The sequence below is a fragment of the Nyctibius grandis genome, chromosome 13 (genome assembly GCF_013368605.1).
Source record: "Nyctibius grandis isolate bNycGra1 chromosome 13, bNycGra1.pri, whole genome shotgun sequence".
In the NCBI taxonomy this organism is placed as follows: domain Eukaryota; kingdom Metazoa; phylum Chordata; class Aves; order Nyctibiiformes; family Nyctibiidae; genus Nyctibius; species Nyctibius grandis.
Genome location: NC_090670.1, coordinates 13,393,412 through 13,411,474, shown reverse-complemented (window position 1 = coordinate 13,411,474; position 18,063 = coordinate 13,393,412). Strand labels below are relative to the sequence as shown.

Sequence of the window (18,063 nt, the reverse complement as noted above, 5' to 3'; positions counted from 1 at the left end):
TGCCCAATGTGACACTCAATCCCAGGTGAGACTTTGCCACAAGGATGTAGGATTACAATAATCCATATGCAAAGTCCAGCCATCACTACTGTAAAAATACTTGAAAAATGATGGGAGAACACATTTGAATAACTTCTCTTATACACATACACAAATACAGAAGCTTTAGTTCTACACCTTATACACGTGTACTATAATCACCCCATGGTTTAAGAGCAGCTTGCTAACTCAAACCTTCCTAAGAGAAGATATTGGATTGTTTCTCAGGTACCAAGCAGTCACTTAAAATGTTCAGGCTTTCCTATGACAACAGAATACAGGTTGTGCTCCTATCACAGCCACGGCGATTCGCAACGTGCATCTAATGGTACATAAGAGGAAACTGGAGTTGGGCAGAAGTCTCATGCACAGCTTACCTCTCCTTACAGTGGATGTGTTAGTGATCTGATCTAAAAACACATCATTGTGGTCACTGCTAGTCCCTGCAACTGACGCAGACGAGTCATGGGAAGAGGTTAAGACAGTTGAGAAGTCAGCCAAGAGAATATCCTCCAGGTTTTCCATTTGTCCAGGTGGGCACTCCTGCTGCTGCCTCCTCTTGGCAGCCAGAGTCCAGCAACCTGCACCTGGGTGAATACCTGCCTCACTCTTCCCTTGCACTTTTCCCCTCTCAGGCCCTTATTTTTCTGTCATGTCCATTGACGCCTTCACTTTTCTGCTCTTCTACATAAAGATTCCAGTGTCGTCTTCTCCTCCAGCTCCTGTGGCACACAGCTCTGCTCCCTACACCGCAGGCAACAAGCCAAACTTTTCTCCTCCTTCCCTCCTCTGGCTTCCACAGTGCAGACCTGCACCCTTCCTCACAGCAGGGGAAACAGAAAGTGCTGGGAGCCATGGGACACCAGCACTGTGGACAAAGCTGATCCTGCTTCATTTTGAAAGGGACTAAGTGTGAAAGTAGCTCTGGGAACAAAGAGGAATTTAAGAAGTAATTGTATGATCCCACTCAGCGAGAGACAAAGTAGTAATGCCAGGATATTTAAACATTGAACAGAACAGAGAGCATTCAGCTGAAAACTAATTCCCTCGGGTCTCACTTTTGGAGGGAGGACCAGAAACGACAATTGTTAGGGCCTGTGATATTTGTCTGTATTCACAGCCAAAATCAGAAACCAGATGCAGTGAAGATTTCCACGTGGCTTTATGTCACAGGAGAGGAGGCAACAAAATATGTAATTCCTTTCCACTTTTGTCATGTGTGATCTATTGTGAAACCACAGCACTGTGCCAGGGAAAGCCTCTTCAGCCTCTGTATTGCAAGTGTGGATGTAGGTCTAAGTGGTCATATGACTGTCTATGTACTGCTTATCTGTAGTTCTACATTTGGATTTGTACATATGCACACGCAGAGAGAAAACAAACCGATGATATCGCTCCCAGAAAAATACTCAGCTATGAAGTCTGCAAAAGCTGGAGTTCACAAACACATTGCAGAAGTCAGCGTTACTTCCAGTACACTGAAGAACCAAGTCCCCACAGAAAGGGAAGTAAGATGAGATCTGCAAGAACCTCACAAAGAAGAAACAGCCTGATTTTGGAGAAGTCCAGAGAGAGGCTGTAGCAGTTGGGACAGCCAGGTAATGCACCCTCAGCACGTTTTAGGTGTTCCTCCATGCCCTCTGCCACTGCCTCCTACTGGAACTCATGCCAAGCTGCTCTTGATCTAGTCTCTTGTTCTGCCAACATGAACTGCCACATTTTTACTTGCAGAGTTGCCTTCAGTCTGGGCTCCAAGTCCACTGGTGAAAGCAAACCCGCTTCTCTTTGTATGCCCAGCTGTCCCCATACCACCTCTCTGCCTGGAACAGCCATGGAAGTACTCCTGCTACACTCCACTGCCACAAGCTTGGTCTCTTTCTGGACTTCTCTCTCTCCCTCCACCATTACAACAAAATACCACAGGTAATCCTGGAGAGTGCCAAGTAAATACTCTCAACCATTATACACAGGTTTGCTATCACAAGGGAGTTATGTTCAAGCAAATTTTTTATTAAGGGCATGCCACAGAGATAGCATCTCTTCTTTCTGCCTCTGGCTGTTGACTTTAAACGTGGCAATCCCACTCAATAAGGATTTCTGACAGCACCGAAGTCCAAGGCAGCTTGCAGTAAAGCACTATACTCTATTCAAATAGTTTAAAGCCCAGCTCACTGTAATCACGTCCTTACTCACCATGCAGTGCCCCATGTTAGCTAATGGGGAAAAGAATGAAATACAGGACCTTTACATAGCCGAGATCCCAAGTAAACTTGGCCTCATTAAAGGACAATCCTTACAACGGTTTATCTGTAAACACTATTTCCTATGTATTTGACACAAATAGCCTTTTCTTCAGCATCAGAGCTGCATGTCTTCTTATTCCAGCTATTTGTTCTTGAACAAACATATTTATTGTGGCTAATGAAAGGGGAAATCCCTCTCTCTGTTCATTCCTCTGTTCCCTCTGTCCTTCAGTGACCTGACTTGTGCCTCACCCTAGAAACCAAAGTGACTGAAGCAGCCAAGAACGTGGGGAATTGTTCTGGCCTCCCACTTCTGAAACTACATGCAAGATTTGTTATGGAAAATCTCCCACGTTAGGCTGTAAAAATCAGCTCCCTTTTAACGTGCTTAGTTATGGAAGTTTCCTCCACCAATTACAGAAGCTTTCCCTTCTCAAAGAGCTAGGCTGTCCCTGTAGAGGTGCAGCCCATGGTGAGGAGAAGGTGGAGTCTTCTCCATTCTTGCCACCTGCTCATATAGGTGTTTACAGTTCTTATAGGCAAGTCAGTCACCCTTTCTTTAACACTATGACAGTTAATTTTATCCCAGGTCACTACCTGTCCTAGTGCCAGAGAATTAAGCTGTATCTACATTAGTAAGAAGCGCAGCACAACAGGAGTCAATCTGTGGAGAGAAAGAGTTGGTGCCACGGAGCCAGTGAACACAGTGTGTGCATCCTGGGGGAGAGGAGGCGAGAGAAGGGGGTGCATGGCACTAGTCTGACTTCTCCTGAGCACCAGACAGCATCTGGAGCACATTACGGGCATCCCTGCAGAGCTTCTCTTGTTTTCCTTTGAACCTAAAGAAATTTAGTTCACGTATCCTGAGACCACTCCCCAACAAACCAAAGGGCAGCAACTGGGGAAGATCAGACTTGTTTCCAAAGTGTGCTCCTAAGACAAACTAAAATGCTAACAGAAATGCACTCTTTTTCTTTCTAGCACCTGGCTCTCATAACCAAGCAAAGTCAATAGTAATATGATATTCCTCATTTAGCTAAACATCTGAAATCTGGTTGCTTATCCAAAGTCTTCATTATAGCTAAAACACTGGTTCTGAAAAAGTGGAATGAGAATTATAAGTAAACAGGCCATCTCTCACAAGATCTGATACTTGGGACTAGGGACTTGAAGTATGTCGAAGACTAATAAAAACAGAAAAAACATAATTATCAAAATAAATCAAATATATTCAATATATCAAAGTATATTAAAAACTGTAGCAAACAGTTTTCTTGATGATATGCAGGTGCAGTCACATCTTAATAAAATGTGTTTATGAAAACAGCATTTGCAAATTTTAATTTTTCTTCTCCTCTGAAGAGCAATAATTCTCTGTATCCCTGCTACACCCTACTCTTGCTGCTAGTTCTAAATAAGTCTTATTCAGACCAATCATTTATGGCTCAGTTTTGCTGCTTCTATTCAAAATCAGAAAGCCTTAGTCCTCATGTGGAATTAGTGGGATTACTTGCACAGCAACGCCAACATCAAAGGGTAAGGCAGGTCTAACCTGGCTGTACTTTACAACCACCTCTACACCCCTTAGAGAAGGGTCTCCTCAGTCTGGGTTATTTTGTTTATCTGGAGTACAGCGAATCTGGTATTTTATGTTTTAAGGAACTGGCAAGAACTAGTTTATCACTACATGGAGGGGGAAAAGCAATAGCAGTTGTAAGTACAAATTTAGTGGGATTGAAATGTATTTCTTTGTATTCACATGCAGAAACTTTTTGAACGCAGCCCCGCCTCCATTCCACTCTGCACAGTCATTTTCTATCTGGTGGTGGAAGAAATAATTTATAACAATGAAAAAATGTCAACCATTGGCACAGACCGTGCATATCCCCTCATTGGCTTTTTGTGACTCCACAGACCTTAGGAAACTTTAATGCTTTCAGAAATATTGGCAAAGCCTTAAATCCCTGATTTCCAAACTTGGATCTGCAAACCATTTGTGGTCCATGACACCACAGTGCATGGTCCTTGCCATGAAACCATGTTAAATGGTGACCTTTGTGATCATGGTATTGTGCTGCAAATGATGTGGTTGCTAGGATAATTGCTTGAATAAAAATTACTCTTTTTAATATCTCCCTAGCTAAATTTGTGCCATATTTCATGTCAATGTGTAACTGCATGTGTTGGCAGGAAGGGAAGATGTTACAATCTCTCTTTCTTCCCAATGCAAAATATACTGTGAAGTTTTACTTCACAAGGAAGCCGCTTAAGAAAGCTACTGCTGGATGTAAAGAGAGGTTCAAAATTAAGCACATTCAAGTGTCACTAGCACGTGCTAGTAGAAATTATATATTTTTGAAGATGTTTTTTAGTTTCCGATGACATGGAAGTTAGGGTTTCTTGGCATCAAAAAGGATTAAACCCCACAGACATAGGTTACTGACCAAGATGTGAAGCCTTCATTCAGGATGAACTCTAAGTAATAAAATCCAAATCCTGACTCTTCCAAGTGACCTGAGGATCTTTATGGTTTTCTAAGTTTACAAAGGGTACGTGTCAGTGTTTTAACATATTTAAGAAAGAATTATCTCAATGTTTATATTTAAAATACTGGTAAATGTAAACGGATGACTGAATATTTACAAATAGTAGAAGTAATTGCCAGCTTGTCTTGCGGATTTAAGTGTCACAGCTTGCAGCTCAGTGAAATATAACCCAACGAGTTTGCACATCTGGGGGATATAACAATGGGAAATTATTCTGAGGAAGCATGCAAGGGAACGCAGCATGTATTAACTGAAATATGTTTAGACTGGCAGTATTAATTGGCAGTATTAATGGGGATTGAGGCTTACACCTACGATCACTGACTCCTCTCAGAGATCTTTGCAAATCCAAGCAAAAATAGGCTCAGTAGCCTGGAAAGTGACTGAATCTGTACTTACCTTGCCTCTTCCTCCCTCTGCTCCCCAGACCTTTTCTTCACACTCAATGTTATTTTACAAATGGCTACTTGAATAGCAACCATAGGAAAAAAAAAACAAAATCAACACCTACCTTCTTCTTAAGTTCCCTGCACTGGATGTACACAAAATTATCCCCACCAATGTGATCGTGGGCGATCAACCCTGGGATGCAACTTCAGGAAACCTCTTGGAGATGGTTTCTGCATATTCTTTTGTCATGGAAAAGAATGGTCATTCCCTCCCTAGGAAGAGAAATGGGTCCTCCCTACTCTGAGGGCCAGCCATGGCCTCTAGCCTCAGTTAGGAGTTAGGTATCTATAATACTACCATAGATATATCTATCTCCCTTGTGTGTATTAATTTAAGAGTGTGAATATACTCATTTGTTCAGTCTCATTTCCATACTTAACTAAATTTATGCTATTCTGCTGCTTTCAAGACTCAGCGTGAGAGAATGGGAAACAAACTTTGCAGTGACCCAGCAGGAATAAAAAGGCAAAAGTGAATTCTTCTCCTCACAACAGGAGGCCTGGTGTTGGTACTTGCTACATCATCTTGATTTTCAAAGGAGAAATTTTAAAACTTCCTTTGGCCTGAGATGAAACTCTTGGTATTTTTAAACTGGTTTTCTCTTGCTTTATTATATGAGGGAACAATTTAATGTTTCTTTTAAAATGGTAAATAGTATCATTCTCTCTGCCATAACGAAAGCCTGTTTTAGATTGTTTTATTACACAATTTTAAAATGCACATTGCTGTAGCATTTTATAGGAGTGTATTTACATTTACCTTTCTAAAACACACAGTATATTATGTTGCAATTAAAAGCCCACAAACTCAATCTGATATTTCTTCACTAATTTATTCCCAAGCCAATATGTATTTTAATGTTCCAAACCGTTGCTAATTAACATATGGAAATATTTTAACATGGATTTTGATTAATTCCATTTAACAGTCTAACCAGTGCTAAAACATATGTGGTGTGTCATTTCTTTCTTTTGAGGAAGGCATTGGCATTAAATCTTTCAATCTTCCTGAGCACCAAATGCTAATTTCAGGAAGATTAAATAACAGACTGCAGCTACAGTTTCCTTTCTTTACTTCCCAGAAGGTGAAATGAACATATTTATGTGGGAGGAATTTCTTTACTGCACAAGCCAAAATACAGAAATTAGATTTTTTTTTTTTCCCCAACACTGCTAATACACTAGCAATCGCCTGCCAACTAAATAACTTCAACCTATATCTGTAGTTCATGGAGAGTTGCCAAGTTATATGTTCAACTTTCTTTCACTGTTTTTTTTTTTATTAAAGTATTCCCATATGATGTGTTCACCTGCAGCTCCTAAATGCTTTTCCATACTTGAATCTGAGACTACTAGCTTATAGTGGGGTGGCTCTGGCCATAAAGCTGGAAATGCTCATATAAGAGCCTCCTCTGATTTTCACACTTTTGAAGGTATGTTATAAATATGATTCATACGGTATTGCTCTAATGTTTTAAATCTGAGTATAATTCTGCATGTCAACAAACTAAGCATACAAAATACCCAGAGGCACACACACGAGTAAGCATCTTAATGCATGTAAAAATGCAAGAACACAGAGCAGGAGGAGGTTGCCTTCTGGATCATGGGTTAATTGCTTGCATATCACATACAGTTTTTCACAATATGGAGTTTGATGAGCTTAAGAACAGTTAAGCACTTCTGCTCTTGCGATTCCCACCAAAAAGACGACCATGCTTGAGTACTGTAGTTCCTCTTTCCTCTATGTTGAGTCCAGTTTCCCTGTTCTCACTTCTACTGTCCATCCTCTGCTTCATGGTCAGCATGTTCCTACTGAAAGCTGAAGCAAAGGTTCACTGTATGTTCAGATCACACCTACATCTCCTTCATGTCTACCACACCTCTGTTGCATAAGTAACCTTTTCTTCTTATTCTTTCCCTAGGCCTTGTTTTACTTGTTGCAATATTCTTTGTGAATCTTCATTCAGCTTGACAAAATATGGTACTACGCTCCTCCTTCACCTTTTGCTAGCTGTATTTCAGGCTCAACTGCTAACATAGCATCTGAACAGTGGTTTGTGTTTGGTTTTCTATTATATCTAATCACACTTTCTGCACCATTCAGCTGCCCAGATTATTGATATTTGCAAGAGAGCATTCCAGTTGTTTCTTACAGATCTACGCCTACCAAATAAAGCAAAGTCCAATTTTCTGTTTGACTACCATTTTCCTCAGGATTAGAATTTTTTTCTCTGAGTCTACATTTACACCCACTGATTTTCTTTTATTTTCTTTATGCCTCTTTTTGTGCATTTAACAGGTGTGTGTTGGATGCAATGTTTTCTTCATATTCACTAAATGAGCTGCCCTTGGAGAAAGTCAATTATAGCTACTAGCAAGAGTCCCTGGTCTTGTTCAAGAGGCAGAGGCTATCCTGAGAAGCCCCAGGTTCAGTCCCAGCGATGATTCACAACAGCTATCATTGCCCATGTAAAAATGTGTGCATACCCTCTTGCCTGTACTTTAAAAAAACACGTGACTCCCGTGTTCTCAGACTATTTAAAACCTTAATTCCTGTGCTCTCTACAAAGAAAAGAACAGAAGAATTTGTGGAAAAAATATCCAAAAGTTATGACAGGAAAGAACAGTGAATATGTAGGTAGGTTCTTTCAAACTAGCTATGTTACTTTAAAGGTTTGCATCAGATAAAATGATATGTAACATAGCTGATGGTAAAGTTTACAAATGGCCATCCATTCTAGCACAGAAGGCCAAACGCTGATACCCCAACACCTGCCAATCCTGTTCTCAGTAAGAAGCATGCATGTTGTTCACTCGAGGGCTGATCACAGCCCAGAGTGCAAACATACTCCATAAAAAATTAAAATACCTGAAAATGGCATTTTATCATCTTTTCTTACATGAGCATTCTTTGTTTTACAGTTCACAGAGAATATATGTATTAAAGCAGGTCATGTTCCAGAAAAGTATTAACAGAGGTCTCTTCCAACCTGATTGATTCTGTAATTCTGTAACAGCGCAAAGGCTCCAAGTTGGTTACACCTGCTGGACTGGCCCTAGAAGGACACCCTTGTTAGCTGACAACTAAGCAGACTATCAAGAGCCAAGAGCATCCTTCCTTATGTATTTGCACGCCAGTGGATGGAAACAAGATGCTGAAAAATTAGCTCTACCAACTCCTGGTCATTATTCAAAAAGTACATTACCAGTCAACATGAAGATACCACAACACTTAACATTGTTTTTATATGGCTTTGATGTTTTCCTTAAATTAATAATGGGAGGAAGCAGAAAAGATGCAGTTTTAGTTATGGAAAAGCAGCCATAATAATGCTTTTCCATTAGATACCTGAACAATATTCCTCTAAGGGTGAAGAGAAATATTATAACACTTTCCTAGGCAGATGAACCAAAGCACTGAGGACCACTCATCAAAATGAGACACAGGACTGATAAAGATTTCTGCCTTCTGTTTCATTAAAAAACCTCTACAAATTAAAGTGGCTCTAATGACTTTAAGAAGTACCAAAGTGACTGTCCCATAGTCACACACGAAATCTATTGGCGGAGTTATGAATACACCCTATAGTCCCCCTGCAGCCGTTAAATGATGCCTCCACATCTTTGCTCAAGCAAAACAAATTCTACTACTTCTCTCTCCAAAGCCTTTGAAGTAATTTTACTTTGTCACATTTCATAGGACATCATTCAAATAACAGTATTTCTTACATTTCACTTGGACCAATAACAAGCCACTTATAAGCAGTTACTTTGGCATTGGAAATTTCAAAAAGGTTAAAAAAAAACCACTTTTCAACACACCATGAGACTGACTCTTCACAATTAGAGGTACTCTAATTTCACTGAGATTTTTTTCTTCCTCCCAGCAAGAAAAGATTAGGAGTAGCTTAAAAAACAAAAAAACCACTAACAACTGCACCATGGAAAAAAAGCTATCTAACCCTTCCTTCCCCAAGCCAAATATACATGGTCAGTTCTTTTAACCACACTTATTCAGCTGACTTAAAGTGCCCTGTTCTGCAGTCTGATGTGAAATGAAAAGTTCCCGTTGGTCACAGTGGTTCAAAATCAGGCTTATTTATGTTTGATTTAAAATAAGCAAGCTGTCCTCTTGCTATCCCTCCAAAATAGCTTTGGCTAGCAATTGTCCAAGCAATCGGACAGTAGCCTTAGAAAGGCCACAATAAGAGGTCTTCAGTCGAGTGGTGTCATATGGTCTTCATTTAGAAGTATCACAAGAACATTACTACTCACAGTATTTACAAATGAAAAACATATGGCTGTAACCTGTAATACTGCAAGAAATACTGCTCTTTGGGTTTGTTTTTGGCCTCAGACTTTTGAAATATGAACCAAGAAAAGCGATTTCGGCTTAATGCGTGATTCAGTCCATTCTTCTTCAGAGCTCAAAGTCTGGGGGACAGCTAAAGCTTGCATCTGAAAAAGTGATTTGCCCACAACTACGGTAATGTACTACAGTTGGCAACTACAGTAACATATATATCAAAAAGGTGTGGTGCGGTTAATTAAAGACATCTCCTTTCCATTTAATTAAAAAAAAAGATACTAAACTGGCTTTGGTTCCTATAAAGAGTTTTATAAGTCATATATAAGCCTCTCGCATTTACTATTCAGGTTCAATCAATATGGTTATCTACCTGTCAATTTTTCTTGCTCTTTAATGCAGAAAGAGAGCAGCCTTTTTCATAGCTAGCTCAGAAAGTACTAAGCTAATCAATATATGCAGCTATAACAGAATGATTTGAAACACGTAACAGAAGCTTGTAACTTCGCAGTATACTGAACCCGTCAAAATATTTTCCTAGAAGTAAAGTTAAAATAGAAGTTCTCCATTTCTTATTACTTAAGTGGGTGGTGACATAGATGTTGTAGGCCTTTTGGATTTGATCCTAGCTTTGTATTTTTGGGAAAATTTGGTACATGAGCATTTGCTACTTTGTAGGAATGTTTTGCAGATATTTAAAAACTCTGTCTTGAGAATCAAACATTATCTCAATTGCCCTTGATTTCCCATCTCTAAACATTTATTGGAAATCCATGCGTTGTTCTGGAGAGCTGCACATAAGACTTTCCAGGAACACATTTTCTGATGTTCCCACAGACCTTAAAACCCTTTGCTTTACTCAGTACTCTCAGTAATTTGTGTTTGAGCCCAATCTGAAAAGTAGAGGCTTTCTTTCAGCTATCTCCTGCTGAGTCAGTCGATTTGAAATAATTTGTAAGCATCTGATTCCTAGAGGTTTAAATATACATACACGGATCAAGATTCTGGATTTTAATGCAGCAGAGAGGATCAGCTATTATTGTGGTCTCTAACCTCTACTTTTTTGAAGAAATGCATAGGATTTAACTACGCCGTTCTCTGAGTGGTAAGTAACAATCGTCTGCCATCATACAATTTAAGTAGGTGAAATTCTACATAATATAAAAGCTCTTTGCAATGTCCCACGCTTGCCACAATTTACTGAATGTTAAATGCAAGCTCAAAACGAATATACATATGTATGTAAGTATGTATGTAAATACAGACTAAAGAGATGAGTTAATAAGAAAGGAACAGGAAATAATGTTTACAGCTTGAGGCTTTCTATTAATTTTTCAATCAGTTTTAGCTCCAGGGCCTTTGTTATCAATTCGATGTCATGATACCTGGTGCATTTCTGCATGTCCCACTCAAGTCACACCATGGCCTTATGGCCTCCCAGTTCTGAAAGGTCCGCTTCACAATTTCTGAATCTCAGAGGCTGACAAGCCTGGGTGCTAATGGTCACATTGGGTCTTGCTCCAGGTACCAAAACATAAAATTTTTTACCTTCCCCCTTAGAAAACAATACTGATAAGTAAAACAAAGGAGAAAGGTAAAAGAAATCAAAAGGATCACAAAATCATAAAGAAATCCTTCCAGGACATAACTAAAAGTCTACAGAGGATCTGCTGTTCTTATTTCTCTACCAGAAATGGCCACGCATGGTGCAGACAGGTCTGAACTAGCTCATGTGGGTGAGTCAAGGTCTGGAAATCACACAACAGCATCCACTCAGAGTCAAGGATTAGTCCACAGGTACATAAGTGCTGCTAACACTACATCCTGACCCAGTCTGGTAAGTCTGTGTGAACTTAGCACGAATCTCTACAAACTCAGAAATCACTAAACCACAATCCATTGCACAGTGGATACATGCCAGCAGCAAGGCATTAACAATGTTGTCCACTCCAGAGGAGCTGAAAGATGGATGGGCATCTCTGAGGGCAGAATCGGGCCCAGCAAACGAGCAAAGATTCTTAGAGTAACACTTCAAGTGACACAAATTATGTTATAAAATTGATGACTTCCTTACACATGGCAGAATGCTTCCAGGGCACTCAACATCCTGTTCCATTAAGCCATGATAAATGAGACCATATTTCCACATCAGTCTGAACTCATCTTTTAAATCTGCTTGTTCAAATATTTGGTTACTTATTCCTCTCCCACTATATGATAGCAAAACCTGTCTTTTTCTTTTCCAACTTTGCATGTCTTAATAGATGTCATTATTGCAGGACCATTAGCTAGGAATTTTCTTTCTTCACAGAACTCCTCATCTTAAGATCATGCAAAACTTAGAGAGAAATCACTGAAAAATGTGTGTCATGCGACCTCTATGTGTACACTCAGCAACTTGAAAAAACAGTCTCAAAGATACAGGAGAGCCACCAAACAAATAATGGCAAAATGCCCCAAAAAAGTAACTCTCCTACTGCTAGTTTGAAGAAGATCACCACAACCAGATGGAACAGTGTTAGGATGGAAACCCATGGAGCAGGAGCAAAATTGTTTCAAGGAGATCACTACAGCTCGAGGTGGCTAGGGAAGGCTCATAAATTGATAAGCACCACCGAAGGATCATAAGCCTCCACATCAATTGTATAAAGATTACAACAGAGCCACTCGCTGCAGTCATTCTGAAAAGGTTATGGGTTTCACAGGTGTGCACTGTCAGTTCTGATTAAGCTTAAACTAAACCAGTTATCTATAACATTGGATTGGAAGGAGTTTTATTGCTGAACGCAGGGTAAATCAAATTCAGGATACACATCTGTGGAAGAACACAGAGGGCCAAAGTTCACAATCTTGACACAGGCGAAAAAAAACCCAACCCTCCAAACTCAGGAGGAGATTTGCCTGTAAAAGATCCATCAGTCTGGCTATTGTCGTACGTTCTGTATCGGAAAGGAGAGTTATCACCTTAACGCAGCTTTGGGTTTTCTTTCCTTCTTCAAATTATTGTTCACTTTTATAATGTGGACTGTTTTAAGATTATTATCTGCATTCATTTCTAAAGTGCCTAGAGTTTACCATTTATCTGATCATAAATGAAATTAATTATACACCTATACTTTTCTCTACACAGGATATAAACTAAAGCAGCTATAGCAACAAATTCACAGTGTAATTTTTCATCTGTGTGACTAGGAATCTTTCCAAAACAAACAGTTCACATCAGAGGTTCTTAGAGCTACACAAAAAGACTGTGGGTGAAATCCTGCGCCCAAAAAACATTGCTAACAACTCAATTGATTTCAACAGTGCCACGATTCACTTAAAAATTAAAGAAAGAAAAAAATGTATTCTTCATAGTTGATAGAAGTTGCAAAAGGTACACTCTATTCCCAAAACTACTTTGTATTAATGCTGCACTTTAAAGTGCCTCTATTGATTCATAGTGTTAATAGATGGCAAAAGTGAAAAAACGTATTTGCTTTTGCAACATCATTATTTCCTTTGCATGCAATTATTTACTTGCCAAACAATGCTAGCAACAAATCGCAACAGACTATGAAGCCATCTACATCAGCAGATTTTTAACCTATGGTAAAAATAAACAGAAACATCTGTAAAGTAATCTTGTACAAAACTACGTTTATTAACAAATACATTTTCTAATAAAACACCATCTGCAAGCAACCCTCAGCTTCCACTTGATATAAATAGGCCTTTTACTGTTTTCAGATGCAGTTCCCAGAAAATTATTCCAAGCTCTACTGCAAAACACATCAGTCTTTGTTGGTGCCTGGAATGTTAATAAATAACATCAAGTTTTTAAATAGTCAAACAAATTATTGGCTTGAAACAATTATTCCAATAGAAAAAGCTGACCTTTTGCAATAAAGTGGTTTAAGAATGCAACTCTCCTCATTCCTAGTATTAAAAATATTACCAAGCAGGGAAATATTTTGGGGAAAACAGAAAGCTATGAAAAACCCATAATGCAATTCTGCTCATACTTACACTATAAACTGACCTTGCAAAGGTTACTGCTTTAGAGAAACTCAGAATAACAGAAAAACTATACAGGGTATAAATAGTTCAATTGGTATCCTTATAATACATCTGTGCTTGGAACAGACATGAATATGAACTAACTAAAATGTTCCTCACAGGACGACTGTACTGACCAGCAATACAAAATTCAACAGCTTAAACTGTTGGTAGCAGAGATTGGGACTGAATCCCAATATTAAAGAGCTCTTCAAAATGCATAAAAGCTTTAATGGGACACATTTTCATAAGCATTACTCAGAACTTAAGCCACATTAATTGCATTAAAAGCAATAGGAATTTAGCAAACTCTGCAAATAAACTCCTTACTGGTAGAACTATTTAGTACCACTGAAATTTGAACACTGTCATTTTTCCTTAGAGTTTGAAACAGCAATCTTTCTATCAATCTAGCTCTTAACTGAAAATGCAAGAGTGAAAACTGCAGATGAACTGAGATATTAGAGTTCTCTGCCCAGGATTCTAGCTGGTATAAATGTATTACACCCAACAGAGACCTAGCCTTTTAATATTAATCAGAAACAAGCAACGTTAGTATTCCAAACTGTGCTTTTAAAACTTCATTAAATCTTGCTACTGGGACTTATCACAACAAACTTTGCCAAAAGTAGTCATGAACATTCTAGAAAAAAAGAATTGTTTAGACTGTAATTCCAGGAAATGGAACTGCGTATTTCCACAGAAAAATACTCAGTGCATTAAATGCTCAAGCGGTACTGGAGAGAAGATATTTTAAACTACTTACTTCACTAACAGGAGGAATGTTGAGCTTTGGTACTTTGTTCTTCGAACTAGGTGTGTTCACTTTTCCTTCCAGCAGTGTTCCAAAGGACTGATTTCCATATCCACTCTCAATTTCTACCGGAGGTTTCAGTTCAGGTGAGTCATTGGGTACCTGGTCCTGACCGTCCATAGGTCTGACATACGCTGTCGGCTTTTGCTGGACCATGCTGTTTTTACAGTGAAGTCCTGGTGGGAAATTCTGGGTCGAAAGACCAGTGTTTGCAGATAACAAAGAAGTGGAAGGAAGTGGAGATCCAGGACCATGACCTACAAACTCAAGTTCTGTGGGTGATTTCGAATGACTGTTTTCTTTGTAAGTATGTTCTCCAGGTGCTGACTTCGAGTGGGTATGCCTCCTCGAATGTGAAGACGCTGCCATAGAATTTGCTTCCTCTGTCCCTCCACTTTTATGCTGCTCACTCTGACAATTATAGAGGTCTTCATACCTGCCCTGTGGCTGGTCATGAGAAGAGTTATGCTTTGTCCGACTCTGCTGACTACTGGATTGGCTTGGCTGAGCCCCACTAGAGTTGTGACCACCACGTGACCAGTCTGTCCTCGACTTCCTGCTGCTCTGGTGACTGTGTAGCAAAGTAGAATTAGATGACAATGAAGAAGGAGGAGGCATGGATGTTGATGAGTGGCCACTGATCTGATGAGATGGGATCATCCTGTTTCTTGGTTCTGGGAAAAAGTTCTGTTCATTTTTGTCAATGGGCGTCTGTGGGACAGAATTCTTTGGGATTCCTACAAGGTGGCTCTGGTTGGAATGGTTGGTTAATAGGTCCTTCATCTCATCATAATTTCCCAGTGTGTTTTGGACACGGTTTGCAAGGGCATCGCCTTTATTTGTCTAAAATATCAAAAAAATAAAGGAAAAGAGTGAGTAAATTCCTGATTATGAAGTTACTGCTCAGAATAGTTGTCTTAGAAGATGGCAAATGTTAGCTGTTTAATGGTGTCATGCTGACATTTAATTTAATTTCAATTACATTTTGCATATGTGATGTAAGAAAAACCTGTCAATAACTGTGTTCAAAGAATCTCTTGAAACAGGCTTGTATGAGTAACACTTGTATACTGCTTCCCATTTTCTTAAATACGATCTCTGAGAAATGTTTAAATTGCATCAGTTATGGATGTTAGGAGCCAAATAAGCTGGTTTTATGTCAGAGATGTTGGGCTTGCACATTTCATATCGTGCAAAACATGAACGTGCAATTACTGGCTACTGAGCATTTGAATTGCAATCGCACAGTTTATTTAAGTATGTTATTGCTTTATCAGCCCCTTGACCCATAGTCTTGCCATAAATAGAAGCTGGGCAGTCTGTAATAAACATATAGCGCCAAACTCTTCACTCCAGTGTAACTCCAATTACTTTTCTATAAAAGATTCAGTTTGACCTGAGGTATCTACCATCTGAATCCAGAAAAGAAAAAGATTCTACCAACTAAAATGGTACAGAAGCTTCAAATAAAAGATCATTCAAAAACATTTTCTTATAGAACATAAATAGACATGATTGCCACTTTCTTAAGTATCAGGATTCTTCCGTTGCCTGCGGGCTGGTTGTATTTGTGAATCGTGCTTTTCTTTGAATTCCAGTAATTATTAAATAAATACTGGCTCATCTGTGTTTCACTGCTATTATACTTTTTTTCTTTTGAAGCACAAAGTGGGTTTTTTTGGTTCTTTTTCTTTTCCCTTTCACTTGTAAAAAACTGGACAAATAAGCTGGAAGCTATAATTAGTACACAGCTAATTTCCTCTCTCTTCTAACTCACCCCACAGAGACCCAAAGTACCAGCCTTCTTACTGACCTTTATGTTCCATTGAAATGGCCAGCAGAGAACTAACACATCTTATTCCCCATCCTTATTACTTTACAGGACTCAAAGGATAAAAACAAAGCAAATCTATAGTTCCTGTTTGAGCAGATGGTTAACTTCCACAGTCTGGAATTAAATGATGAAGTTGCAGTGTATGTAAGATACTTCAGGACACAGCCAACTATATTTCTACTTATGCTCGGGGTTTTTTTTTTTCCACTCAATACAGCAAGTAGTGCCACAGTCCAAAGACGCCTTAACACCAGGCCATAAAGATGGGGAAAGGCAGCACTACGAGTTTGTGCTTGGTTAGAGAGTGTCACACTTCATTCCTCGACGAGGGATCCTGCCATGCCACTGATCCCATTTTCCTCCACTATTAAGCAGAAGTTTGAGTGATGAAAAGAAATCCATGCATGGATTTCTCCTGAAATATCTGCTTATATTACCCACTGCTGAACTAGTCAGGAGATGAGAAGAGTATTGCAGAAAGACTTTTTCTTAGTACTGCACGTGCCATAAAAATTGTTGAAAAAGAAGATAATAAATGCAAATTTCCTTTTGCTCATTCTCAGGGATTGTAACATGTATTACCACTGCACTGAGGCAGGGATTTAAAAATTAACTGTTCCATGTTTTTCTCATCTACATACATTTTGCCAGTGCTCCTAACTGACACAGTTAATAATCCCAGCTGTGGAGAACCACGAATCACTTTTATTCACTATGTCCCTAGGTTGGTCATTTTAGTGGCAAAAATTATATTCTAGCTAAGCCAAGAATAAGCTCTTTGTACATGAGCAGTCTCCTTCAACCGAGTTGCACAATGAGCTGTTTGGGCAGCAGCCAAAACCAGGCTCTCTCTGTTCAACCCCCAAATTTAAAACAAGGAGATTCCATTGTGCTTAAGGGCCCAGCAGGAATTATGATGCGAAGTCTAAACACTTACATACTTGTTCTGTTTCCTCCTTCCCCAAACACCTTATCTCCTTATGGGACAGCACATGGGAAACAACTAAGTATCAAAAAAAGCCTGACCAGCAACCTTGGCCTGGTTCAGCTACACTTCCAGGGTGCATTTAGCTTACTTTCCAGGAAGCAAAACTTTTTTTTTTTTTAAAAAAAAAGTACTGGAAATATATCATCACTGTAACACTTCAACATCACAGCACATTAAATGGCTCTTGTCTAGATCCTCACAGAGGGAATCAATATTTTAATTTGAATGTAGAGCTTTTCAATAATTTCTGTGTTGGAGATATCTGGTTCTCTCAACTTATTTTCTTTTACATGTCACATAATGATAAATATAATTTTGCTTGATATTAACTCTGTTTTATGCAGAATGTTCCCATTCTGGGAATAAAAGACACTGTATAAATGTTAGGTATTATTATTTGTAGTTATTTACTCGGAGCATTAATAAAAAAATATATTTCCTGAAAAGCATGGAGATTAAATTAATTTAAACATTCTTAGCATATTTTAAGGGTACTAAAGCTCATATCCAATAGTTATTGAAGTCAATGGAAGGATTATTACTCTCTTCAGTGGCCTTTGGACCAGACTGTAAAGCAAAAAACACACAGTGAGTATGAGTGGTAATTTGGCTTATACTTAAATAAAACTAGAGCACACACAACTAAGACCAGACTAGTGCATCACAACCTGAATGAGCTCAGGTGGGTAGTGCAGTGCACTACCTGCATTTAAGACATGAAGTATAACTTTAAAGTTTTTATTTTATTTCTTCAACAAATTCAGAGCTCTCATGAGAAGCAGAGAGTTCTTGACAAGCCTGGA

At 39.0% G+C, this 18,063-nt stretch overlaps 1 protein-coding gene across 2 annotated transcripts in view; it reads right to left on the bottom strand.

Moving 5' to 3' along the window:
- Positions 1-18,063, bottom strand: part of AFF2 (ALF transcription elongation factor 2) — a 340,529-nt gene that overhangs the window by 230,526 nt on the left and 91,940 nt on the right. For both annotated transcript variants that reach the window (XM_068411834.1, XM_068411835.1), the window contains one exon: positions 14,391-15,281. In XM_068411834.1, the coding sequence (XP_068267935.1) occupies positions 14,391-15,281 (891 nt within the window). The remainder of the gene's footprint in view (positions 1-14,390; positions 15,282-18,063) is intronic.